This window comes from Henckelia pumila, chromosome 1 (genome assembly GCF_033568475.1).
Source record: "Henckelia pumila isolate YLH828 chromosome 1, ASM3356847v2, whole genome shotgun sequence".
In the NCBI taxonomy this organism is placed as follows: domain Eukaryota; kingdom Viridiplantae; phylum Streptophyta; class Magnoliopsida; order Lamiales; family Gesneriaceae; genus Henckelia; species Henckelia pumila.
The window spans coordinates 65298683-65321204 of record NC_133120.1 but is presented as its reverse complement, the minus strand read 5'-3'; the positions used below and the strand labels follow the sequence as shown (position 1 = coordinate 65321204).

At 36.7% G+C, this 22522-nt stretch overlaps 1 protein-coding gene across 1 annotated transcript; it reads right to left on the bottom strand.

The window, feature by feature from the left end:
* Positions 1 to 19277: 19277 nt before the first annotated feature.
* On the bottom strand, positions 19278 to 19742 carry LOC140863901 (uncharacterized). Its single transcript, XM_073267679.1, has 2 exons — positions 19502 to 19742; positions 19278 to 19456 (listed from the first exon to the last, which is right to left on the bottom strand). The coding sequence occupies exons 1-2, from the start codon at positions 19740 to 19742 to the stop codon at positions 19278 to 19280; spliced, it is 420 nt and encodes a 139-aa protein (XP_073123780.1).
* Between the last annotated feature and the right edge of the window lie 2780 nt (positions 19743 to 22522).

Here is a 22522-nt window from a genome sequence, read left to right as displayed (position 1 = left end):
TAATATAGTATCAGAGAGATAGGTTTTGCATTCTGATTGTTCAATTTTGCACTTGAATCACCTGATTTCTTCGCTTTGATTGCTCAAATTCTGACAATGGTGAGAGCAGGATGTCAAGTTATTAACAACAATCAAGTTCTTGTAAATTGCACAATTGCAGAGGATTCAAGTAGTCCATTTTTATACAAAATTGAGATTATCCAGGTCTTATTCTCGTATCTCATCTTTCAGGATCGAATTAATTGGAGTTGAGCTATGGTTATGGCATTAACTGCTAAGAACAAACTTGGATTTGTTGACAATACTGTTGTTCGCCCATCGCCTTATGATTTACTGTATGGAGCATGGGTAGATGTAACAATATGGTGAATTCATGGATATTGAATGTTGTAGCTAGAGAAATTGCAAATAGTCTAGTGTATATGTCGAAATCTCGAGAGGTTTGGGTTGATTTACGTGATAGGTTCCATCAAAGTAATACACCGAGAATCTATAAGATTCAGAATCTATTGAGTGTTTTTCATCAAGGATCCGTGGATGTTAATACTTTTATATAAATTTGAGAACTCTCTAGGATGAATTAAAAGATTATCAACCTGTCTCGGTTTGTCACTGTGGTTCAATAAAAGAATGGACAAATTATCACAATCAAGAATGTGTGATGCAGTTCCTAATGTGGTCGAATGATTCATATGCGCAAGTACGTGCACAAATACTGATGATTGAGCCACTTTCTGGTATCGCAAATGTGTTTTCTATTGTGGTTCAAGAGGAAAGTCAACAACCAATAAATTCTAGTGTTTCGAAGTTGGGAGTTGATCAAGAAACAAGACCACCTTGTGTATTTATCATGGGTCATTCTTGTAATAATTAATAAATTTATCTCATAAGACTGCGCTTGGTAGATGTGATGTGAGAAATAAAAAATATGGTGGGTGGTGGATTATTTATGGGATTGTATAGATAATTATAGATGACGATAAAATTAAATCTGTTTGGTATGTTTTTTATTTGAGTGATAAAAAAGTGTAAATGTTATTAGATGACAAAAATACCCTGTCCTTCAACTCCAAATTACCATCCGCCCACAGATCCTTTTTTCAAGAACTCTATCCACATTGTCACATCCCTCTGTTGTTTCTTCTTTCTTGGGCAGCTCTAGGTCAAATCTTCGATCCGGGAGAGGTAAATTTTTTCCTTGTACCTCATTTTTTCATGTAAATTCCAGATCTAATTTGTTTTCTCGAAAAGTTTTGTAATATCTTCATTTACTCTTCAGCCCTTCAAATTCGTGAGAAAAGTGTCGTTGAACTTTGCAACGCCAAGTGAAATATCTCTGTCAAAGTTCTGGACAATAGGTTTCTCATTGCGATTACCTCCGAATTCGACCATGGTGAAGTTTACCCATCTCTTGTTTATGCCTTCAAAACATGATATTTGGGATTTTTAATTTTTACAACTACTTTCTTGTTAATTACAATAATCACTCGTTTGAAAATAGGCAATTATTTTATAAAAAGTCAATTTGAAACCAAAAAGGGATACTCTACGATGTTGTATATCATTACTTATCTAATTACCACTTCATAAATCTCCTACTGTAGCCTAGAGCATATGTTGTTTATGCGGGGAAAAAACCGGGAGTGTACGACCAATGGTCCGAAGCAAGTGCCCAAGTTACCGGCGTCCCGAACTCTTGTCACAAAGGATTCAACAGTAAGAGAGAGGCAGAGGCTGCTTTTGAGTCCTTCCGAAAGCTTTCGTTTGATTCTCCTCCTTCTCAACGGCATCAAGGTTCCACGTCCACTCCATCTGCAGGTTCTAATAATGATGTGCTACGAAGTAGGAAATTAGCTCGATTACTTTAGGAGAAATCTGATCTAGCTCATGAAATTGCAAGTAGATCATTCAAAATGGAGAAGTTATGCGCCGAGATCAAAGCAATATTGCAAGAAATGCGGGGAAATTAGATAAATTAGATTCTTGTAGTGTTTGTCTATTGCGTTTTACGTAGCTACGACTATATTATTAGTACTTGTTTCCTAACTTTTTTTATATTGTTCTTTTCACTTTCGATGTATTAGGTTCTTATGTGATTTATCCTATGAAGCGTAATATAAGTTTATCATCTACTAAATATTGCATTTTTCATACACTTTCGATCTATTAGGTTCTTAAGTTTGCACGTATCGATTGGAGCTTCCGTATTATTCTCCTCCAAATGCTTTCGAGTTTATGATCATGTCCGATAGTTTGAAGAGGGGAATTAATGGAGAAAGTGGATTTCACAGGTAACAGATTTTAGGAATTAAGTCTCACTTTCCATACTGACAATTATTTCATGGTCAAAATGAAGTTGTAACTGTTTGGTATTATTAGATTTCGAGTCATTTAATTCCACTCAACCACCAAATTTAGTATGTGTCTGTGTCAAAGAAGATTTGTATATCTTAAGAGCCTGTTCATCCTCAGAAATCTTCTTTTCAACACTGTTTGATAGACTTGTATTAAATGCTAGTAGTTAGGCTATAAAAAAATATATATTTCATTCTCTTTAAATACTCTGCTGTGCCTCAATTGTCTACTGCTATAAATTACATTCCATCTGTGTGCTTCTATTTCGTGTTCTGATTTCAGCTACATGTCTGTGCATATGAAAATGGGTCCTGAAGAGACCGTCACAATCCAATATCATGTACCAGTGGTTGATCTTTGCTCTGATGATGAAATAGAAGTGATTGAAGTTGTTGGAACTCTAGCAAATAAAAGAAGTTTGTAAGCATGCTGCAATCTCCATCAAGCGAACAGAAATGTGTTAAGAAACTTAAGGTCTGTCATCCTAACAATGCTGCATATGATGAAGTTAAGGAGGGAAGTAGCACTTGCAAACGCAAAATTGAATATCACGACCTGGAAAAACAAAAAAAGCTGGATAAAGATGAAGATCCATCAGTAATTGTGATCTTGCTTGACACTATCGAAGAAATTAGTGGCTAAGTTCTGTGACGTTTATGCATAAAAATCTCTTGCCCCACCCTTTTGATATTACACAACCTTTTGAGATACATTATGTGGGGCAGAAGTTATATTATCGTACTTGTCGTCTGAAAAATGTATTATAGCTTGTTTGTATTTGTACGTGCAAGTTGTGTGTTATTGTGTACTACTATTTTCTATGTTATGAAAAGTTGTGTTTGTTTTATAAATATGCTAGGCGTATTGTTTGACAAAAAAGTTGAGTCACTAGTAACTCTTCGTTAATGGTATAAGCGACATGTCGTCATCCCCAACTTGAAGTTCTCTTGTTAAACCTAATATTATATACATAAGTATTCTAGTAAAAAGTTTAGTCCATGCACGATCAGAGTAAATGATGCATCTTCTATTCTGCAAGGGGTAATAAGTTTATGTCCATGCACGAGCACAATCTGTGATGCATCTTCTAATCTGGTAAAAAGTTTATGTCCATGCACGATCACATGAACTCAAATTCCCAACTCAATCTAATTCGCACGCCACATGTATGGAAACTACAAGGTACGATTCTTTTTTATTTTAAACCAAGGAACAAATTCATGTATCAAGAGACAGAAACTTCACGAATACTTGAATGAGGAAAGATTGAATTCTTCCAGGGGTACAACCCAAAGTACATAGTTCAACCATGGTGTCAATAATATATCCAAAACATGACACCAAACAACATAATTATACCAGCTCAGAAGTGCAGCTACTGAGTACATCAACCAAAAGACATGACAAACATACACACATATATAAGTTTGCAAAATCTGCAGCACGGTACTGCCATTCACACATTCATCCAAAAAATCTCAGTAGCCTTGTTTCACAACGCTTACTCCTCATCTAACAAGAGTTTGACCAAACACATTCTCCCTTTCTCACCTAGACGCTTGAACAATGCCAAGTCGTCATGATTGCGAAACAACAGTCGCGCAGCCCGCATTTGCTCATCCTCTGACAGCTCATTTATCTGTTGGACACCTTCAAAGACTACATCCTGAGCATCGGAGATCTTGTCTTTGGCAGCCATTTGTTTCACCAGATCCCCCATTGTGTCCTTCGTTATGTTAGCCAAGTTGTTAATTGCTGCAACAATAGAGTCGTCCAATTCCACAACTTTCTTTTGCTTCCTGTTCTTTGTGGATGGATGAGGGCAAGGTTTAGATAATGGAGTCTCCGCTTTGGAGATGGAGTCTGCCGAAGCTTCAAAGTACTGAAAATGTTCATTCTCAGCATTCAACGATTCAATGGGTATGCTATTGGTTTCAAGTCGGAGGACATCCTGTAACAGTTGATTGAAATTCTTCGATGTATCCCCTTCTGCCCGGTCATTACCAAATATCTCGCACCAGTCGTTTTAATACGTCCATTGTTTGTGTCTCATGGAGCGTATAGACGCATCGTCCTACAACATAGGAGCATGTGATGACCACAAAAATTATGTATTGAAAGTACCGAGCATTAAAAAACCAAGTACCTTAATAAGTGCTTCCTAAGTCTCATCTATTGCATCTATCGTCTTTTCAATATCATTCCATCCTGTACCACTGCGACTCAGAATAATGACTAAAGTACTATAAGCTTTCTTCCACACATGCACTTTGGAGTTGATATGTGGATTCCCGCGTAAATCACAACCTGGAAGTGATTCTTTCATAGCAGATTCCAACACATTCAAATATCCTGCTTTAAACCCAATTTTACTTTTCCATTCCTTAGTCACATTTCTTTCAAAGACTGGATCAGGACATCCTACTCACGTGAAGTCCAACTCCTTCTTGTCTTCTTTGTTTTTTTAGATCTCCCAACAAAACTTCCAGAAGTTTCACCATTGTCCATGCTCACAATTGTTGGTATCACACCTGCACCCAAAATGAAATACGGCATGTGAGTAATTATATTCATCGGAATTACAAATGTCATTGGACATAAAAAAAAGCTTCATATAACAAATGTCGTGGTTAACATGACAAATTACATAAAAAAGATGCAGTAGTAATATTCAAACACAACAACAAAGGATAAAAGACATAAAACTCGAAATGTCATAAAAAAAGATGTAAACATAACAAACTCATAGTACTAGATTCTCAAACTAAAATACATAGAAAGCCGATTTATTGGTTTGTGTTCCACATGTTCAATGCAAATTCATTTCTCCAAGCATCCCAATTGTCCGAAGATTGGAAACTATTTATGATCTCAATTTCTGGGTTATCAACCGGGCTGCCCACTTCTTGTTCTACTTCTTCAACAGGATCGTCATCCATTTGGGAGCAAATAAAGTTATGAAGTAGGATACAACCTAGTATGATCATGTTTTGAACTGCTATCGGGTAAAACGAAGGACTTTGAAGGATTGCCCATCTTTTTTTTTAACAATCCAAAAGCTTGTTCGATGACGTTTTGGGCTCGAGAGTGCCTCCAATTGAAAAAATCCTTATAGTTTTCAGGTCTTGAAGCATGGCTGCCCCAAGAATCTTTATGGTACCTAACTCGACGATAAGGTGTCAAAAAGCCTTCGATGTTCGCATATCCATTATCGCACAAATAATAACAACATGAAAAACAATGACGAAAATGTTGTGGTTGAGACTTTTTCAACAAGAAAGCAAGGATCTACATATGATTTAGCATGACACTAACCTCTAGGAACCATGAAATAGTCCTCTCGATTCAATGCATCTCTTCAGACACACACATCTGCTGCTGAGCCCTCCCAACCAGTGAGAGTGTATACAAAGTTCATGTTGCGGTTGCATACAACCATCACGTTAACCGCAATAGTACCCTTTCTGGTTCGATATCTTGGCTTATCCCGAGCAGGTACGTGTACTGAGATATGTGTTCCATCTAACGCCCCAAGGAATCCCTGAAATTACTCGAAAATAAATATCACATTATTATCACATATATAGAATATTTATTAGAGTTTAGAAAAATAACATAAATCCTACCAAGCTCATGTTGTGCATTTATAATGGAAAGTTTCAATACCTTGAACCATTTCCAGTTCTCATCGGTGCAAGTCTCGTCAACAGGGACGGGCTTAACTAGCAGCAGTGGATGCAACTTCACAAATGCTCGCATTACTTCATGGAAATGTGCACTAATTGTATGTCCACTATGAATGGAGTCATTTCCAATAACACGGTTCTTTTTATGATGAACAAGAATTGAAAAGAACATATCTACTTTCTCTTCAACCCGTACATATCTCGAGTCTACTAGTCCGCCAAAATTAATTAGTAAAAAACAAAGGCGTCCAAATGCATTGCGGTTCATTCTTAAGTTCACTACACATTGAACATCTACTGCTTCAATTGTCCTATGCAAGTGGTTAAGTTGGGCATTTAATCTCCCAATCATGGTGTATGTTGCAGCTGCTGGACGATTGAATCATCGCGGATTCTCCAAATATCTCATACGTTGTCGGATTAAAAGACTTAACTTTAGAAAATTCCGACATAGCATTTGTAACACCATGACAACGAGAATAATGTTTCTACGTTTTCTGTCCATCTTTATAATGAGTACAAGAGGAAAAGTTTAGAAAGGACTTACCCCATAAAATTAAACACAGTGGTTAAATTTGTTACCTACGAATGACTAATTAAAACGCAGAGATGAAGCAAATACATCTAGCTACTGTAACTCAGTAATTATATGCAACAATGGACATACAATTTCTACTATCAAACACCTTCATACAAGGTGTAACACAACACTGGACTATATCCATCTTCAACATAGCACGTATAAAAAAATCAATATACAATTTTTGTATAATACAACATCAAGAGCGTTGATTTTCTAACCTTGATTTACCTGGTGTTAAACTCCACGAAATCAAAATAAACAATAATGACCCAGTCAAGAACCCATACAAATAACCGAAGTGGGTGACATGAATGAAACATAAAAATCCTCGAAACATGACTCGCCTAATTTTTCTTAATATATCGGACACTAAATCTTTGTTCTTTTGGAACACAAGTGCTCAAAGAAAAATTATTCACATACCCAAAACAAGAGAGTGAAGAAATAGTCTCAGATCTATGGTATGAGAACGAATGGTAAAGTACAAAAGTTCCCCACGACAAATTATTCAATACCTCAAAGAAGAGTGTGAAGAAATCGTTCCAGATCTACACCTTCAGAAAGCCATCGATATTTCTTTGCACTGTCAGAAATGAGATTGAATTTTGTTTCTTGATGGGGTGTTGTTGATGTAGTAGGTGAGGGCTGAAATGGTAATTTGACCATCCTAGTCCTGAGTACTGTACAATTCGAGAGAAATTATACATGCTCGCAAATGGGTTTTCTTTTCCTACCATTTCAAGCTGGTACAGTGATTTATATCGGGCCCGTTGTTATCCATGTTGTACCCGAAAAATGAGTCAAACGTGTGATTATTTTATAATCACACGATTTCCATCCTACCAAACACAGCAATTGTTAATGTAAAGCTTGATATGGTAAAAATCTTGCAAGCATAACTTGATATGTCGTTTTCATTTTTTTATCGTTCATATAGTAACCATTTCTATCTAGAATTTTTCTTTTTCACACAAAAAATGTACTAATTCTTGAAACCAAATGAATTATGGATACTTTTGGAAACCACGGACCATAGGTAGCGTCAATTTTTGAAAATATGTTTGTTAATCAATTTTTTTTTTCACCAGAAGGGTTAGTTTGTTAATATAGCTAAATTAAAATTTTAAAATCCAAATGTAACAATACTTGATATATTATTTTTGTTAGTATAGCTAAATTTGAGTTTTCATTGTCACAAGCTTCATATACTTTAAAATTCAAATGGAAAAATTTGTTGCAATTGATAAGGTTTTTTTTAAAAGAAGAGAGTAAATGAAATAAATCCAAGTACTCCTATGACCCCATTGACAAGATCAAATAACATGATCTTCCATCTAAAATTCCTCCTAAAAGATTAAAAAATGTAGAAAGCGAAGAGGTTGGTCTCAAATCTTTAGAGCGTGATCCAATATTGCGTCAAAAAATTTGGGAATATCATCAAACCAACGAGAAGAGATTCATTGAACTTATTTGAATCTACATGAATATCAACCTATTCTTTGAGAATATCCATTAAATAAAAATAGTAATCACCCTTGAAGATTTTAATCTACTTGGTATGGGAAATTTCCTTGGTTGGAGTATTCATCTGCTAAAGAAAACACATTTTTCTTTCCATGTTTTATCTTCAACATGTCATCAAGGATTCTAAAAAAAAAGGCTGCATTTTTTGTTGATGATTTTGATAATTGAAAGAAAGTTGGAAATGGAAAAATACTTTCCTAGGCCATATAGAGGAAGATAGCTTATTTTTACCCAATCTCAATGCCGAAAAGGCATGTGAATATTTGATGAACCAACCATAATATATATTAAGGATATTCGACATTTTTAATGCTGAACAAGTTGCAACTAATCGCATTCGGTTAAAGTGTCACATACATGTGGTACGATTTCCTGCACATCAAGGAATTCTATTTAGAAGTCATGATGATAAAACTAGTTTATCTAATCGTTGTAATTTTCTTAAATTTTTGGATAGGATAACCGTGTACAATGAAGATTTTCAAAGGAAATTATGAGAGTTCCAATAAATGGTAAGTATACAAGTCATGATATTAAAAAATAAATACTTCACGTGCTTTCAGTGAGAGTGAAACTCAATTCGTGAAGAAACTGGAGTTTTCAAGTATTGCATAGTTGTTGATGAAGTCCAAGATGAGTCATAAAGAGATCAAATGTCCATAGTATTGATGTTTGTGGATACTCATGGATTTACTCAAAGAAATTTTTTTTTTCTCTTGTTCATGTATCTGATACCGCTCATTTGACTTTATAGGATGCTACCTTTATATGTATGTGTGTGTGTGTATATATATATATATATATATATGTATATATGTATGTATGTATTTTGATTCGCCTCACTAAAGTTTGGAAGTTCAAAATATTAGCGTTCAATGCTATGATGGTGCTACTAATATGAGGGTGAGTTTAACGGATTTCATGTTTGATTGTAAAATATTGTTGAAGTGCTTAATATGTGCATTGATTTGATCATCATTTATAATTGAGTTTAGTTGCAGCATAAAAAAATGTGACACCTAGTCATCAATTTTTTTATAGATTAACTTTTATGGTTAATATTTGTGTTCTTCATATAAGCGTAATGATGGATTGAAGAATGCTCATGCAAATGATATTGCACATTTGATTGTTGTTGATGAGCTCAAATACAAGGCCTGGACTTAAACAGATAGATACTTAACAACGAACTAATGATACTCATAGGATTACTCATTTGAGATCATTGGCAGACCTAATTAAGATATTTAGTGCACCGTGTATGGTATTGCTTAAGGTTACGGATGATGGGATTCCTTCTCAAGGAGCAGATGCTAAATATGTTTATGATTAAATGATTTATTTTGATTTTATATTCATCTTACATCTTATGAAAGAGATGTTGGATCGGTAAATGTGTGTAGAGGGGGGTGGATACACATTTCAAACTTTTTTGTTTAAAAACATCAACTTAGTTGAGTTGTCAACTGAACCACTAGTTATTTCTTGCTTGTCAGTGTCAATCAACTAGGAAAAATTTAACTGGCAGATAAGAACACTATAAAAAATAGTCGGTTGGAGATAAAGAACACAAGGAATTGTTTCTGGATGTTCGAAAACTTAACAACTCATATGTCACCTTTTCTTCCTTTCAGAAAGGTTTACACTAGAATATTTGAGACTTTCAACACTTGTAAATCTCAGTTCAGTTAGGACTTATACACTATCTTGACTGAAACTCCTAGTACTCAACTAGATACAAATATATTCCTCGACTGATTGAGAAGTACAGAGATTTACACTTGAAAAACTTAGCACAAGTTGATCTTTACTTGATCAGATATATTACTTGAGAGTGTTCTATTTGAATATATCAGTTGTTGTATAAAAACTTGTAAACTTGAATGTTCGACTGAATACTTGATGGTTCACAGATTGTAAAATTCGGAGAGATTCTTCAACTGATTCTTCAAGTATATTTATAGTCAACGGTTGCAACGGTCATAAATTATTTGAAAAAGATATGTTCCTCACAAAAATATTTTTTGCCTTGTCAGTGTCAATCAGCCAGGAAAAATTCAATTGGCAGATAAAAACACTATAAAGAATAGTCGGTCGGAGATAAAGAACACAAGGAATTGTTTCTGGATGTTCGAAAACTTAACAACTCCTATGTCACCTTTTCTTCCTTTCAGGAAGGTTTACACTAGAATATTTGAGACTTTCAACACTTGTAAAGCTTAGTTCAGTTAGGACTTATACACTACCTCGACTGAAACTCCTAGTACTCAACTAGATACAAATATATTCCTCGACTGATTGAGAAGTACAAAGATTTACACTTGAAAAACTTAGCACAAGTTGATCTTTACTTGATCAAATATATTACTTGAGAGTGTTCTATTTGAATATATCAGTTGTCGTATAAAAACTTGTAAACTTGAATGTTCGACTGAATACTTGATGGTTCACAGATTGCGAAATTCGGAGAGATTCTTCAACTGATTCTTCAAGTATATTTATAGTCAACGGTTGCAACGGTCATAAATTATTTGAAAAAGATATGTTCCAGTTTTGCCTAAATATTAGTTTTGTCGAAGTTGAATTAACACCAAAACTTAAGTACTGTTCCAACAAGATATTATGAGGATCACATATATCATTTGTCAAGTTTTACAAAAAAACTCACAAGATATAATAAATACAACGGAGCTTGTATTATCTACCAAGAATTTAATTCAACATATGATGGATAGAAAGTGGGATGATTTTCTTGTGAGAATTCAATATTTTGTGAATTTTGAAATATTGATATTCTTGATTTCAGTGTTTTGTATCTTGATAGACGAGGTCGAGCCCATCTTTGTCAAGACAATTTCATCATTGAGCATCATTATCAGGGTATAAGTCTTTTATGTTGCGATCACAATTTCAAGAAATTAATGGGCGCTTTAGTGATGATGCAATAGAGTTGATCATTCTGAGTAAATACTTAAATCCTCAAAATGCGGTATAGCCTTTCAGAATTTCGAATATATGTAACTTATTTGAAAACTTTTATTCATAATATTTTACAAGAGATGAAAAAAAAAATTGGAGATGTAATTGAATCATTATGAATATAGTAATAAAAAGTTCTATTTATGAAAGTGCTTCAATCATTTCAGAGTCATGACAATGGTTGGAAAAGACTAACAAGTCTAACACATACAATCTCATAGATATCATACTTGTTCTTACTCTTCCGGTTTCCATTACTATTATAGAACGATCATTTTCTAGGATGAATATCGTAAAAACAAAGCTTCATAGTAAAATGAAGGATGATTTATTTCGAACACATTAATTTTATTGATGAAGAAATTGCTATAAATGTGAGGATAAAATCTATCATTGAAGAATTCAAAACTTTAAAAGAAATTCAGATTAAGTTTTGTGCAGTTTTATTTTAAGTTAAGGGATAAAAATTTTAAAATTCAGACTCGGTGACTAATGGGCCGATTTCCAAGTCCATTAGTCATATAGGGAGTGGGTGTTCAATATTTTCACTCTCTTTTCTTTTCATGTCGCCTACTCCATCTTTCTTCTCCCTTCTCTCATTCAAACCCTGCACAAAGGAAGAAGAAAGACTACCAATCTTGGTCGTGAAAGGCTAGAATCACTACTAAAATGCCAATTACCCCCAAATTACAATGATCAGACAAGTTTTAAATGATTTTGAAACTACCATTCAAGATATATGTATTTTGATATGTAAATATGCATGTTAATATGTATATGTATTCCTTTGAATATATATTTAAGAACATGATGTAGATTCGTGAAGCGTAAATAGTTCTTGATGTTTTAGTGTAAAGTTTAGAGGATTTATGTTAAAATGTGTTAAATTCAGAATTTTGGTTTGTGCGTGATGTATGCAAAGTTTTGAATCAAAATTTTGAAAGATGGGTCGTTATGATGGATTCTTGTAGTATTTTGAAGGTTTTTAGGGTGTGTATTCATTCTTTTTAACGTTTGAGTGCGTATTTTCTCAAAAAAAAGTCGAAGAGGATCAAAACAAAGCATTGGGAATGGATTTCAGTAAAGTTCACACCAGCGATTATATACCTGGAAACCCCAGGCAAATCGTCTCGCATTTCTGCATGCCCTAGTGTGAGCCTGTGCTGGGGTGCACAACTCTGTGAGTCGGGTTCTGTCTCGAGATTTTCCACACGTGTTTTCGAAGTTCAAAATTCATGTTTATGATCTTTTAAGGTGTTTTAAGTACTTTTAAGAGTTTTTATGCAAAACTTTTTGAGTTTTGATGTCAAGAACGGAAAGAATGACTCACGTGGATCAGTTTAGTTATGTAATGCATTATATGCTTGTATGTTCTCACAAAATCTATGTTCTTTATGAAAAACATGAAATCTTATGAAATGTTAGAGACGTGCTTGCTTTTATTTCATTTGAGCATGCATGATTTTGATCACGAAATATTTAAAGATCATGAACTGATAATGTTTTATGATGATGAAATTTTATGAAGTATTATGATAAAAATGTTATGATGTGAAAGTATGACAAATTTTATGATGATGATGATGTTTCGATGATGCATGATAAAATATTTTTATGTTTTATGTGTTTTGTAGTAGCAGTATGGGACTGGTACTCCGGGATGAGCTCCGGAGGGCCCTCCCAAGGAATGAAGGTGCACACATTGGCCAAGGTCATGTAGACGGTACAAATATGGTGCGTATACTGGCTAAGGCTAGTGTGGACAGTACATCTATATGCTTGTTTTGCAATGACCGTGATCATGGGAACCCCTTGTGCTCATAAGATATGATTACACAATTTCATGTATCTCATCACCCAAAATTAGAAGCTTTATGTTATGGATTAGTCACACCAATTCATTATGTTTTTATTATGTATGAGTTATGTATTTATATGCTTGTTGAGTCTTTAGACTCACTATAATTGAATGGTACAAGTGATGACAAAATTAATGATGTTATTGATGAGTATGTGAAAGGACATGACGAGGAGTAGATGGTCAGGCGAGAAGAAGATGCACGAGCACGCTGTCAAAGGAACTTTTTATGTTGTGCATCTTTAAGTTTGTTTGATGAAAAAACAAGTTTTTACTTTCAATATTTTTTCAAGTTGGCAAACTTTGAAGAAATATTTTATTACAGTTGTTTGGTGCACAGTTATTCTTTCAATAAAATTTTTTATTTTCCGCAGTTTCTTTAAATTTTAAAGAATGTGCGTTTAGTAGTGTTCGCGAGTTTTGGAACGCTACATCTTGGTATAAGAGAGGTTGATTGTGTAATACAGCACGTGCATGCATTCTTGCCAACGACTCGGATGCTTTGTCTTCATGGCTGTAAGTTTTAAGGTTTTTAATGATGAAGGTGCAAGATAGTATGCTAGATTTATGATTATGCATATTAAATGTTATGTTTTTACTGTGTAAAAGTCGTGAATGAGTGATGTGGATAATATTAGATATCAGGACTATGGCTACACGTAGGGGACAGAAAAAAATGATGTCAATGGTCAAAACAACCAGTTCTTGATGGGATTAACCACATTACTATAGGAACAGAGTCGTGCTCAGGGGGAGCATATTCAGTAGTTACTGTAGGCTCAAGCGGCCAATTTTAGGAATAACCGCCCTGCAGGAGTCACCAATCACATCTTTAAGCAGTTTAAGGACTTGGGGCCGAGAGAGTTCAAGGGTACTGCTGACTCTATTGTGGCTGAGAAGGGTATTAGTTCGCTTGAGACCATTTTGAATTCATAAAGTTAACCATTGCAGACAGAGTAAGGTGTGCCATTTTCATGTTTCGGGATGACTGTTGTGAAAATTTACTCGCAAGCGTACGGGTGTCAAGTTTTAATATAGTGAAAGAGAGAGTGTCGATCCCACAGGGAGTAAAATGAAAATATTCAATACTTGTAATTAAAATAGTCTTAATTTTATCTAGAAAATCAAACTTCTAGAATTTTGCAGAAGAAATAAAGTAAATAATGAGGAATTATCAAGCTCACACACACACAAATTTCGAGGAATTATCAATCAGAGAAAAATAGTTCAGAGGTTTTGATTTCACTTGGTCTCGACAATATTCAATCCTAATTAATCTATTTTATGAATTTCCTTCGATTAATAACCAAGAACACTTAGATTATTCTATTCCTCTCTCCCGAGCAACAAATAGAGTGTATCAACTACAATTCGATTTCAATATCCCTATTAAAAATCTAGATGTAGTGATATGTGTAAAATGATGTTCCTTAAAGGTTCTATTAAAGCTATATACTCTCCCGAGCTATAAAAATAATTAAAAGTGTAGTTCCAATTGATCCTACTCAAAATCCCCTCTCCCGAGCAATGATTCTAAGTAAATATAACAACTCAATTTATGGCCAGTAAATTAAGAAGACATTGAATTCTAGAAACTCAATTAATCTATAGAAATTCAATTTATTAAAATCAAAGATTCATGAATATGTCTCAACCAAGCTACGTCAACCTCTAAACTAGAAAAGTTTAGTTCATGCTCAAATTCAATAAAAACCAAATCATGTTTAATATCTCAAACATAATTCAACAATCAAAAGAAAATAAAAAGAAGAAACAAAGCCATAGTCTTTCTTCCGTGTCCGGTCGAAAAGTCTTCGTCTTCGTTTCAAGCAATATTCAATTCTTCAACTCCAAAAACTCACAAAAGTGCTCTCTAGAATATTGTGTGTATTGGCGGCTGATAGATAGTTTAATGACTCAGAAAAATCCCTTAAATATGACCTAACAATCGTCCAAAATAATACCAAAGATATCCCCAAAGTTTGCATAAACAGTCGGACTCTTTATTTCCTCACAGACGACGGCGCGGGCACCCCATAACCAGCGCGGGCGCGCCTCCACTTCGCAAAACAATCCTTTGAATATTCTTCAACGGCGCGGGCGCGCCTAGGGTCAGCGCGGGCGTGCCCTCAGCTCGACTTTTCTTCTTAATTTCTTTAATAACAGCGCGGGCGCCCCATCAGTTGGCGCGGGCGCGCTCTCAGCTCGAATTTAACATTTTTCTTCTCTGTTCCAACTCTTGAATCTCCCTTTAAACTTTCATCTTTTAGGCTTATTTCCACTTGAACACATCAAAGTCCAAAACTTCCTACAAACACAAAAACAACAACAATTTCACGCAATATCTACCAATAAATTCCAAAAGTCAAGTAAAACCATATACAAATTAAGTGCACAAAATGCACTTATCAAATTCCCCCAAACTTGAACTTTTGTTCGTCTCGAGCAAAACTAACACAAACTCCACTCAATTGCAAGAACAACAACCATCAAGAATGACTATGGATTAATGACTTCAGTATGGAATTCCAAAATAATTTAAATCCAATCATATCTATCCTACTAACACTTGAAAAATAAGTTAGCCAAAAAAATAATTCAACCTCATAAACTCATAAACTCCGCAACTCACGTTTCAAAATACTCTTCTCTTAACTCATTTCAAACATTCACAAATCATGAGGACTTTCATGGTAGAACATGATCAAATTCAAGGATATATCATCACAACCACACTCAATTGGTTTAATTCAAAGAACGTAGTGTGAGCATGTTTCGATCAAGAATCCATAATCATTAAAGTTTCAATCAACAGTCCATAAGATAAATTCTCGCAACCCCTCTCCACTAGTATATTGGGCAACTGTGACTCGGTCAATAGGACTTAATAAGCTTATAATGCAAGGCCTGGCTCATGGCTACAAATGAAGGAAAAGAATTCAAATAAGGAGTAATTCACATTTATGCTCAAACTCTAATTTCAACTCCTTTTCATTCACAACTTTACACTTATTTCACTTCATTGATTTTTTAATTTTTTCACAACTTCTTTCACAACTTTTTCAACTTTTTTCTTTTCTACTACCTTCCTTATTTCCATTCATCCACCACACCATTCAATTTTTCACAAGTAAAAACTAGGAGCATATAATAATTTAGCATTCAAATTACTCCCTTAAAGGTAGGAAATAGTGTATAAGCTATTCAGGTAATTAATGTAGGACCTTGAAATAATGACGAATGGGGTTTAATCACACGTTTACACGCATGCCATTCGATTTTCAATAAAGCTCAAATAAGGTACTAGGGATAACATATATAATAGGTAGCTTGAAAGGCTAAAACGAATTCAGAAAAATCGCCTAAATCATTCCTAATCACAGTTTTGCCCGTATTTCGCCTCGAGGGATGTCCGAACTAGTTCTAGACAAGTCTCAATCCACAATTAAATCATACAAATCTCAATCAGTGCAGAAAGGAATAATCATCAGCAGTAAACGATGATTTTCACAACAAATTTCAAAATTCTCGTACCTCTAAGTACTAATATACGTGTAAGCTCAAATGGGCAACTAAGGATAAATTGATTCAATAAAATTCAAGCCCAAAACGTCCAAACAATGCCTCAATCATTTTTATATTTGTCTGTCTCAAGATTCAGATTCAAGCAAAATCACAGAATATATAGGAGTTTAATTGTTCACTTGGTTCCGTTTATTTCAAAATTTTGTCAGCTAGGCCGGTAGTCATGGACTTCAGTTACAAAACAAAAATTAACATAATTGGCCATCAATCCATTTCATTCATGATTTCTCAACATCATTCACCAAAAACCACAACTACATAAATTTCTCAAATTCAGCCACACACCAACACAACACAACTCCTAAGAACCAAACAACTAAAATAAAAACAAAACAAAAGCAAAAGCAACTAAACAGAAACAAAAACAAAAACAAAAACAACAAAAGTCAGAAATGACACAACTCCCTCAAACTTAGTACATTCATTGTCCTCAAAGAATAAAAACAAGAAAGCATAAAGGACATGTACCACAAATGATGACCGTCAGTGGTCGTTGCCATCATCAGCGGCATCATCATGGGACGGACCTGAAGGGCCAAAAGTGGGCGGCCACTGTGGATACAGAGGAAATGGATGAGTCGAACTAGCAGCCTGTGGAAACTGATGTCTCAAAGCATCTGTAAAATCCATCATGTAGTCCATAAAGACACCAGTAGTCTGCTGAAATGTCCGAAACTCTTGACGGTGCGCTCTCAATTCATCCTCCAGAAGAGCAACACGATTAGGCGCAACAGGGGGAACCTGAGGTTGGGGTGCAGGGCCACTTCGTGCAGCTGCTCGCTCATTAAAATCTCGCCTCTCAGCGCGAGTTCGGTGCTCAAAATCCGGTATCAGACGAAAAGGAGTATGACAAGCAATAGGGGCAGTAGCTTTCATCAATTCTTCATTCTGGCCCCACTCAACTCCAGCCGCTTCACAAAGATCAGTGATAAGTGCGGGTAATGCAAACCCGCCAGTCGTCTTACTGGCCACCATACTTTGAATAGTTGCTTGAAAAATCTGTCCCAAGTCGATTGCTTTGCTCTCCAAAATACAATAAACAAGAATCGCTCGTTCTCATGTCACCTCATGCTCGTGGTCAGTCGGTTTTAGGCGAGCACACACAAAGTTATACCACAGCTTAGCATCAGGAATTAGCTCGGTCTTCTTCAACTTGGAAGGCTGATGATCACGGCCCATGCACCATTCCGTTCCCGGAACACAAATACGGCTCAGAATCGCCGCGTAATCCACTTCATTCGCTCGGTACTCCGCATACTCATCGTGAAATACTGGCGGGAGGTTGTACAGGGTGTTAAAAATGTGAGCATCAAAAGGCACCAGCTGGCCTCGGACAAGCACTTTAAATTGCATGTGCTTAACTTTCAAGTTCGCATAAAATTCACGAACGACTGGGACGACTGCATCATGAGGTGGCTTAACAAAATTTAACCATTGACGCCCAGCCACAGCCCTACCAATTATACTCAAAAACTCATCGTTCCCAAATCCCGATTTCGTATCAAACCCATGCTCCGGTAATATCGTTTTGCCTAGACAATTTTGATAATGCTGTTCGGCACTCTCATTCCAGAAATGCTGCGGCTCAGGCTCCGGATTTGCATGAGAAGATGATGCAACATATTTTTGTTTTTTCTTTGGTGCCATGAATCAAAAACTTAGTATGCACCACAAGTCACAACAATGAACCAATTTGCCACAATCAATACTCCCCCAAACTTGAATTGACTCCACAATCTACACACAACAATCGCCTCAACAACAATCCAAAAGAATCCAAACTCCAAAGAACAATTATCCAATAGCAAAACGTCAATACCCACGAATCGCAAGAGATAGGATGTCGGAAAACTCACCACCCAAATCACGTTTATAAGCACCAAAAAGAACGAACTTACTCCAAATCCAAATGAGTCTGATAAAAGTAGATAAGCAAAAGTCTCCCCGTTGTAGAAACCTCCGAAATTAGAACCGAAGCTTGCCCTTGACACTGTGATAACACCAATCCGATTGGAGAAGATAGTGATGAAAGAAAGTAAATGGTGTATGTTGGAGATTAGGAGATAGACGGTCAAATCAGACGAAGAAGGGAAAGAAACGTGTGGAAGGAGGCGGAAGAGAAATTAGGGAAAAATTTGGGAGAAAGGAACTAAAAAAGTGGAAATATGGAAGAAATCGGGATCGGGGCAGGCGCTCAGTAACATAGCGCGGGCGCATCTTTACTTCGGCGGGTGCAATTTGATGAGTGCAGGGGCGGGGCGAGCGCGCAGAAGGTAAGGGCGCGCGCGCCTCTAGTTCAAAAAATTGGCACACATTACGGCACAGGAACGGCTCGGGCGCGCTGAAAGTGGGGCGGGCGCGCCTTCATCTCGAAAAAAATTCACAAAATCACTGCAGGAGCGGCGCGGGCGCGCCTAAGATCAGAGCGGGCACCCCTCAATCTCGAAAAAATTTTCTTGGATTGAATATGTGACTGCGCGGGCGCGCCTGTAGGTAGGGTGGGCGCCCCTTTGGCTCAAAATGGGCATCCAACATCCTGAAAAATTCATAGAAAAAAAAAATATTTACTTCCAAAGCAACAAAATTAATAGTAAAAACTAGAAAACAAAACTAAAACGAGAAAGCAAATACAAAAAAAACTAAAAAGTTTGGGTTGCCTCCCAAAAAGCGCTTGGTTTAAAGTGCTCAGCCCGACTTGCACCAGTCTTTAGTTGGGATCATTAAGCAATGCGCTGGATGCGGGTGGTACTTCGTTGCCAAAGTAGTGCTTGACTCTCTGCCCATTGACCTTGAAAACTCTTCCATCTGTACATCGCAATTCAATGGCACCATGTGGATAAACGGTCTCTACGAGAAACGGCCCTGACCATCGCGATTTCAACTTCCCTGGAAATAATTTCAAATGAGAGTTAAATAGCAAAACTTTCTGACCCGTTTCGAATTCCCTATGCACAATGTTTTTATCATGCCACTTCTTTGTTTGCTCTTTGTATAGCTTGGCATTCTCATATGCTTCACTTCGAAATTCATCCAATTCATTCAACTGTAGTTTCCGCAACTCCCCGGATGCTTCGAGATCCATTTTTAGCTTCTTGATAGCCCAAAACACCTTGTTCTCCAACTCCAAAGGTAAATGACATGCCTTACCAAAAACCAGCCTATAAGGAGACATCCCAATGGGCGTTTTGAATGCGGTGCGGTAGGCCCAAATGACGTCATCTAACTTGATTGCCCAATCTTTCCGATTTGTCTTAACCATTTTCTCCAAGATTTGCTTGATTTCCCGGTTAGAGATCTCCGCCTGGCCATTGGTTTGAGGATGATATGCAGACGCCACCTTATGCCTGACACCATACTTAGTGAGCAAGGTATTAAAAATCTTATTGCATAAATGCGTACCTTCATCACTGATTATTGCTCGTGGAGTTCCAAACCTCGTGAAGATATTCTTTTGCAAAAATTTAACTACAACACGAGCATCATTAGTCGAGGTGGCAGTGGCTTCCACCCATTTCAAAACGTAATCAACTGCTAATAAAATATAAGTTTACCCAAAAGAAGGGGGAAAGGGACCCATAAAATCAATACCCCACACACCAAATAATTCTACTTCTAAAATATTTGTGAGGGGTAATTCATGCCTTCTTGAAATATTTCCCATTCTTTGACACTTATCACATGATTTCACCAAGGTATAACTATCTTTAAACAACGTAGGCCAATAAAAACCAGATTTTAGTACCTTAACAGCAGTTCGGGTGGCTCCATAATGTCCTCCATAGGGTGAGGAATAACATTGTTCCAAAATTTCATTTGCCTCTTGCCCCGCCACACATCTCCGAATCACTTGATCGACACAACGTTTGAAAACATAGGGATCATCCCACAAGTAGAACTTAACGTCATGGAAAAATTTCTTTTTCTGATGTCGGTGTAATTCTGGAGGCATGGCACCACAAGACAAGAAATTCGCAATATCAGCAAACCATGGAATAAAGGAACTTACCTCAAAGATTTGTTCATCCGGAAACAATTCCTTTATGCTCTCATTCTCCTTCACGTCTTCTTGCTCCAATCTCGACAAGTGATCAACAACTTGATTTTCACTACCCTTCTTGTCCTTGATCTCAAAATCAAACTCTTGTAAAAGTAGAATCCACCTTATCAAGCGTGGCTTGGCGTCCTTTTTTGCAAACAAGTAGCGAATTTCTGTATGGTCAGTATAAACAACTACTTTAGTACCAATTAAGTATGGACAAAATTTATCAAAATCAAAAACTACTGCAAGCATTTCATGGAGGTGCTGAATCCCGCAATCTACGTGATGTTCTATTGAGTGGGGATGCCACTTATAGGGAGGCAATGGATCAAGTGATGCTAGCGGAGAAGGAAAATAATGACATTATAAAAGAGGCACAAAGAAATAGGACAAGCTATCAGGGTCGTGATCAGCACAGGCCCAGTGAAAAGAGGTCGTTTTATGCCTCGTTCCAGTTAAGACTGCAACAGAAGTTGCAGCCGCAAATGCAGCCACGACCTCAAGGGCCATGACCAACAGTGGGTAATGCTTCAAAAACTGAGAACAGAGCAGCTCGTCTCAAGTGTTGAAGGTCCTAAAGACAATAAATACTAAATAAAATCTTATTATAAAAACTTCTGGTGACCCCTGCTACCAAGCCCTGGTCACCGACCAACCACTGATCTCGCTCCTTGTCCAGCTGCAAACCTGCCCCGCCGAATGGGGTGTCCGAGATAAAATCAGAGACGTGAGCGCTAACGCCCAGTACGTAAATATCGAATATACAAGTTTATATGATGCATGCAACATGAAATATGAATGCTCTACATAAACAGGGATCATATCTAGAAAATCATGCTCAGAACATAGGCGCCTCCAGTATGCGCACGCTGATTTGAAGATTCAGTGGGTGTCACACATACTAAATCTGATCTTGAACATAGAACTGTCCTGGGTAAACAGCACACACTTTCTCGTCGGTCTAGTGCGTGTCACACGGTACCCGATCATACAAAAAAAACAACCCTAGAACAACTCGTTATCTCGAAAGTATAACAGGCTAAACATGGTGTGCAAATGTTGCATACAAATCATGAACAATAAATCATGCATCTCATGAAAAATAATAATGCAACACATAATCATGCAAAACATAAACATGTATATTCATTTGGCTATCAGTCTATACTTACGTACCTCTATAAAGGCAGTCCTAGAATCACCACTCTAGGGTCCAAGCCTACAAGCCAATATTTCCATGCATCACTAATCATGCTCTAAAAACCTTAACTAAGCTATTAAATATTGCCTAATATTTTTAGGAATCCAAAGTTATACCTTCGTCCGTCGTCAGTCCGTTGATGACGACTACCCTACAACTTGAGCACAGCTCCGCTACGACCCTGGGACGCCTCCCTATCGCCCGACCCTCGATAACTATGGCTAAAAAGCCCCTAAAAACACTCAAGAATGGTCAAGAAAGGATTTGGAATTAGCAAAAAATTGAGAGCTCTTAACCCCATATTTATATGTCACGTTTGGAACCTCCAATCCCTGCGATCGGAGCTTCCGAACTCCATCTACCACCACGTGTAACGAGCTTTAACAAGTGTCCCTTCCAGCAGATCGGAACGTTCGAACCCATGATCGGAGCTTCCAATCTCCCCCATGACGTCACCTTGCAGACCTCACTCTTTGGACAACTGGCTGTGTACGTTCGGAGCTTCCGAGCGCATGATCGGAGCTTCCGATCTCAACAGAGCTTCGAAACTCAATGTTTCTTCCGAACTGGTTTGGGACCCCCTCTACCATTTTCGGACATTTTGGTGCTGATTTTATACTTATTTTCACCAAATAATGACTCCTTTAACATGTTTTGCCACTTTTAAAATTATATGCCATTTTCTAACATGTTTAAATCACTTAATCTTGTA